Source organism: Alligator sinensis, unplaced genomic scaffold (assembly GCF_000455745.1).
Source record: "Alligator sinensis unplaced genomic scaffold, ASM45574v1 scaffold895_3, whole genome shotgun sequence".
Classification (NCBI taxonomy): Eukaryota; Metazoa; Chordata; order Crocodylia; family Alligatoridae; genus Alligator; species Alligator sinensis.
The window spans coordinates 929,168-935,563 of record NW_005842210.1 but is presented as its reverse complement, the minus strand read 5'-3'; the positions used below and the strand labels follow the sequence as shown (position 1 = coordinate 935,563).

Here is a 6,396-nt window from a genome sequence, read left to right as displayed (position 1 = left end):
CCTGAAGGAAGTTTTCTGCTTCTTGAGGGCTTCAATCCCATGACTGTGCTAAGACATAGCCAGCTCCTTTGGGGAAGCTGATAGTAATAGTGGACCCCACAGATGGGTTAACTTTCCCTGCTTTCATCTCTGCCACAAGTGTTCTGGAAATAGCCATGATTTAGGAAGCCTTGCAATGGGATATGGGAATAGATGGGAGGGGAAAAGATGTGGACAATGAAGTGTCCTACTTTGTAGATACGGAGAGCAGAAAGAAAACCCTGACCCATGGAAAAAAATATTTTTCAAAACTAAGGATATCTAAAAGAGGGGAAAAATCTAAGCCAAACACAAATGAAAAGTTAACATGGGACTGTAACAAAGCACAAATGAGCTCTTATTGACATAAACAGGAGTGTTGTCATCAGTGAAAGCAGCATCAGGGGTAAAAATGCTAACTTCCTGCAAATAATCAATAGGTTTTCTAAAGGGCCTGAGGGTGGATTGGCAGGTCAAGAATTATTGAACCCCACATACCAGCCTTCTCAGCTGATGCATCCAATGTCCCTCTCTTGATTCAGGCACGGTCTGTGACTGTGGGAGGTACCGCAAAGTTGTTGGGCAACTGGATATTAACGTTGCTCGACTGAAGACATCCATGAAATTTGTAAAAAATGGTAAGCTCTGTCATCTGTTTTATACAGTTTATTTGGTTCCTGCCAGGTTTTATTGTTACTGTTCTATCTTCGTGACACCTACATAAAGAAGACCCAACTGTGCTACACACGGTGGAAACACGTGACAAAAAGACAGACTGGGCATGTCTACACATCGCTGTATGGTGACGCTGCTACAATGCCATGCTTTAGTACTTCTTTTTGGAAGTACTAAAAGGAAGTACTAAAGCACGGGGCAGTACAGGAGGGTACTGTGCTGTGCATGCGGCACATGGGTAGATTTTGCTGCTACACTGCCGCAGTGGCACACTATACCCAGGGAATGCGCCGCTGTGGTAACATAACTGGCGATTACATGTAGACACATGACCGCTATACTGCTGTAGCGCACTGCACGGTGATGTAGTGTGGTGCTATGTCACCTTAGCATGACATGTATACGTGCCCACTGTGTCTCAAAGAGCTTACACATCAGACTAGAGATGAGCAGTGGATTAAAGAAAAACCTGAAGAAACTAGATGCCGCACAAGGATAAACGATGAGTTGATAGCAGTCACCACAAACAGCACTAGCCATGGCACAGCAACTGCATGACCTCTAGGGAGTCTTTGTAATTAGTGTAAAGATTAAGGAGTGATTTGAGGTAAGACAATGAGGTGGCTTTGCAGACCTCTACCCAAACATGAGGGGGCATCATTTGAAAAAGCACAAAGTTGTCTGCTGTAATTTTTCTTTCTAAAAAACCCCCACATATTATATAACTAAAGGTTTCAGGTCATTCTCCACTGCTTTCTCCCTAATGTATTCTCTTGCACCTCTGCAGCCAGTTGAAAGAGCACTATATCATATCCATTTTCACTAAACAAGGAACAAATTTGTGCCAATCTGCTGCTCAGGGCATAAAAGTAAAGGAGAACACAAAAAGCTTCCTACCCCTTCAATCCAATAGCCACGTGCTATTGTAATCCTGGTGCTCCCAAGTGCAGGTGTGGTATTTATTGCCCTTGAGCTAGCCTACAGCTTAAAGGGGCTGCAGGCACAGTAATGAGGAGTGAAGATCTTGGAGCTTCCCTTGGATCCTTCCAAACATGCAGTGAGGAGCATGCTGCACCCACTGGAAAGGTACAACAGCACCTGCTCTTTCATGGGAAAGGAGAGAATCTCAGTCATGTCCAATATATAGGACACAGCTGAATCCTACTTACTTGCCTCCGCACCACAACGGAGTACCAGACAGCAATGTCCTACATTAGTTGTGAATGTGCTAAGTCACAAAGCAGAGCCTCTCCACTACAAGGCAGTGCTGTGACAAGGTATTCAAGCCAGTTTTATAGGTGTGAGCTCTGGAACTGGGAGCAGCACAGCAGCTCAGCAGAGCGAATTACCATGCAGGCAGTGTTATAGAACTGCAGCCCTACTGTTTCCAGCTCTGAAGCAAGCATGCGCAGGTAACTGCACAGCACTGCCTGGCACCGTGCAGATGTGTCTCAAGAGGCCTGCTTACCAGAGATACTGAGCACCTAGAGCCCCTCTGTAGTTAGTGGATACTGAGCAGCTCTGAAAACCAGGCCAAATTAAATGCTTAACTGAGTTTGAGAACTCTGGTCTCCAGTTACACAGGGAGGACTCTAATGTTGTTAACAGCCTAACAGTTTTTTTCCTGGAGCACCAACCTGAAATTTATATGAAGTCACAGGGTTTGAAGGTCTCTGCTGAGTTGTGCATTTTTCTTCATCCATCTAAGACCTGACCTGACAACTTCTGCTTCAGAGAGGCCCAAAAGCAAACTATCAAGGGGGATAGTCAGAACTGAGGATTCAGCAGTGTGTCTTTCTTATTAACAACATCATTCTCCATTTCACCTCTGACTATTGCAATAAACTCAACTCTGAGAACTGTGGCAGAAATGCCCCGTGGGTGCCCCTCTCCAGAGATCTGTCTCAGCCAGCCTGAGAGGCTGCTGTTGAATCTCTCACAGCGGGGATCTCGCTCCTTGTCTGCAGACAAAAGCCTGGCGCCTGGGAGGCGATGCTCTGGTCACCTGGGCGGGGGGGGGAAGACCCGGCCCTGTGCGCAGGCCCAGGTAGCCCAGGATGCTGTGCAGAGTGGGCGGTTTGTAGCCAGTATTGGCAGCTTCGATTGGACCGGCTGCTGAGGTCAGAGAGGTGATACAAAGGCCTGGGCCAGGAAGAAGGGCAGCCATTAGCCATGCGGTCATCCAGGTGAATCTGAACCTGGCTCTCTCCTCATCACCGCATGCTGCAAGAGTGCCCTGCCTCCAGAGGAAACAACAAGCACCTCTGGACGATGTGAGTGAGTAACCTACTAGAGATCCGATCAGATATTTAGCTTCAGTAACTCAGATGCGTGTTTAAACGGCTACCTCAGCCACCCTGGTTTGCTCTATGGGATTCCTTTGATATTCCTGTAATATTTCTATGATATTGCTCTACCTTTTACCCTGTTTCTGCCCTACCCCTGTAATCAATAAAGTTCTCCTTGTGACCGGTGTGGAGACTTATTGAGGGGTGGGTCTAAATTATGCCAAGCAGGCCCCTTAGGTCGGTGGACTAAGGGAGGCTTCCTAATAAGCCCCTGACTTGGGGAAGTGCCCCAAGTGCTTGTATTGGGTCTAGTGCCCATTGGACGATCAGGCCTGTGTTTTCCAAGGTGCGCAGAGCCAGAAGTGAGTCCAGAGCCTTGGATGGTGGCAGCGGGAACCCCAGGCTAGTGGGTGTGCTCCAGGGAAGGGGTCGGCCGGACGGGAGGCACCCCAGGGAGGCACTCGGAGCCTGGAAGGTGGTCGGGTGCAGGGAGGTGGGCGGCTCAACGCAGGAGCACCCCCTACTGGCCCGCCACAAGAATCCCTTTCCCAGCTATATTTGGCTATTTCCTGTCGTCACACCTTTTAAGGAGGAGAGACTTACAGAAAGACCATTGAAAAAATGTTTGTTTTTTCCTCCTATAGTAATTGCAGGAATCAGGGAAACAGATGAGAAATTCTATTACATTGTAAAGGAAGAGAAGAGCTACAGGGAAGCACTGACCCACTGCAGGATCAGAGGGGGAATGCTGGCCATGCCAAGAGATGAGGCAACCAATGCACTCATAGCAGACTACATCTCCAAGAACGGCCTCTTCCGAGTGTTCATAGGGCTGAATGATATGGAGAAGGAAGGACACTTTGTGTATGCGGACAACGCCCCGCTGCAAAACTACAGCAACTGGAAGGAAGGGGAGCCAAGGGACACATCTGGGCACGAGGACTGTGTGGAGATGCTCAGCACTGGGGAATGGAATGACTCTGAGTGTCACCTCACTATCTATTTCATCTGTGAATTCCTCAAGAAGAGGAAGTAAAACAGAGCGTTTGCCAGGCAACCACTGTATGTAAAATAACCCTTCCTTATTTACCCACTATAGATGGATCTCTGTGCAGGGCAAAGAGTGTAAAGCAGGAGTAACTACAGTGAAATCAGGGGTTACACTGGGGCATGTGGAATCAGAACTGGGCCTGCAGCAGGCATCTGGTCTTGCCACACAGCAAGACATTTTTCCATGGATGGAGCTGCAGCATGCCAATCATGGACAATAATTGGTATAATGAGTTACCAAAACATTTCAGACTCCACTGGAGGTAGGGGCGTGGATTGTATTTGTGAGGGGGGCACAGCAACAATACTTCAGGGGCTGCATCTCATAGTTTCATAGTAGTTTCATAGCGGCTAGGGTCAGGAGGGACCTGAACAGATCATCTAGCCTGACCCGCACAATCTATGCCACAATTGTTCAATACTTTCTGCAGCTTTAGAAGACACAGAATAACCTGACATCTCTTTTCTTAAAAGCTGCCAAAAACCCCTCCTGTGCTACTCCCCAGTGACTAGAAGTTATTCTGTGGTTACATAAAGCTCCATCTACCCCCTGGTCCTCTGTGCCAAGTTGAGAACTCCTGAATGCAATGGTGTGCAGCCTCTCTTCAAGCTCTGCCGTGGTGGAATTTGGCAAGGGAAAAAACACATCTAATGGGAAGAAGTGTGAACAGAAACATACAGAGGAAAGGATGCTGTAAACAGGCACATTGCAACATTATTTATACCCATATATACATTGTTGAATTAGCTACTGATTCTAGGAGCAAAAGATTCACCCATCTACCTGCTTCACCAATAGTCAATGACATTAAATTCTCTACTGACAAGATGATCTCACATGCCTTTTTGCAGAAACATAATTAAAAGTCTGGTAGCAGCTGCTACACTGTGAGGGCTTAGGGGAGGAAGTTACTGGGCATTTCCTCATTTGATTTCACTGACTGTCAGGATGACTTACATGAGCAAGGGCAGCAAGGAAAATATATGCTTTCCTGTCAAGCCCTGGCTATCTACTATTCCAGTATTCCACTTTAGCATGTGCTTAAAAGGCCAGATTTTGATATCCTTGATAGTGCCTTACTTCCTCCATCCTGCTGAGTCTATCCGATGCAGGGAAGCCATCTGGATATCAGGTAGATTTTCACTCAAGGTCCAACATCAAGTGAAGGATGGAGCATGAGCTACCAGAGGCCTGGTGACCCAGGCACTCCTCAGAATCCGTCTCTCCCCTGACTCTACCTTGTTCCAGGAATAATAACTCCTGGTGTTGTCCAGCAGAAAATTAGCTACTACCTGCTCTCTCACACTAGCTTAGGTCAGTAGGGCTAACCATACCTTGCCATGCATCCACAGATGCATCTCAAGCAGGGCCAAGGAGGTGATCCTCCCCCTCTATGTGACATTGGTCAGGCCACAGCTGGAGTACTGTGTCCAGTTCTGGGCACCCCACTTCAAGAGGGATGTGGACAACATTGAGAGGGTCCAGAGGAGGGCCACCCGCATGATCTGGGGACAGCAGGGCAGACCCTATGAAGAGAGGCTACAGGACCTTAACCTGTTCAGCCTTCACAAGAGAAGGCTGAGGGGGGACTTGGTGACCATCTATAAACTCACTAGGGGGGGGACCAGCAGGGTTTGGGAGAGACCCTGTTCCCCCTAGCGCCCCCCGGAGTGACAAGGAATAATGGCCACAAATTGTTAGAGAGTAGGTTTAGACTAGACATCCGAAGGCACTACTTCACAGTCAGGGCAGCTAGGATCTGGAACCAACTTCCCAGGGAAGAGGTCCTCACTCCTACCCTGGGGGTCTTTAAGAGGAGGCTTGACAGCTACCTGGCTGGGGTCATTTGAGCCCGGTTTTCTCTCCTGCCCAGGGCAGGGGGTCGGACTTGATGATTTTCTGACCCTACATCTATGAATCTATCCTGAGCAAGGAATGTATGGTTCTGCTCATGTCTATTGCTCTCCTGCTACCAGCTCTGGGGGGAAGTGAGCAAGTAACTTAGCTCTGGGCTGTCCAACTGGTGGCCTGCGGGCTGTGTGTGGGCCATGAGCAGCTAACATGTGGCCTGCAGGCTGTGATGGCTGCCTCTCCTACTGCCATGTGGTGGAGTCAGGGCCCAGTGGTCCTGTGCAGCATGCACAGCTGAGGGACCATGTGACACTACTGTAGCTCAGACAGTGCGGGGTATCTGAGAGAGCCTGGGTGCTGAACACAAGTGCTCCATACATCCCTTGACACTCCAAAGTTGGACAGCCCTGGCCTAGCTTAATAGTGTGACATGGCAAGAGGCATAAAGGCATACTTCCTTGCACATACCTACAGCCAGTCACAGTCTAGCCCTTGGGATCAATGGTAATCAGA

At 48.5% G+C, this 6,396-nt stretch overlaps 1 protein-coding gene across 1 annotated transcript in view; it reads left to right on the top strand.

The window, feature by feature from the left end:
- COLEC10 (collectin subfamily member 10) overlaps nucleotides 1-5,436 on the top strand; it is a 26,832-nt gene extending 21,396 nt beyond the window's left edge. The window contains exons 5-6 of the mRNA XM_025207810.1: nucleotides 561-656; nucleotides 3,626-5,436. Coding sequence (XP_025063595.1) covers nucleotides 561-656; nucleotides 3,626-4,017 — 488 coding nt within the window. The 3' untranslated portion in view covers nucleotides 4,018-5,436. The remainder of the gene's footprint in view (nucleotides 1-560; nucleotides 657-3,625) is intronic.
- The last annotated feature ends 960 nt before the right edge of the window (nucleotides 5,437-6,396 follow it).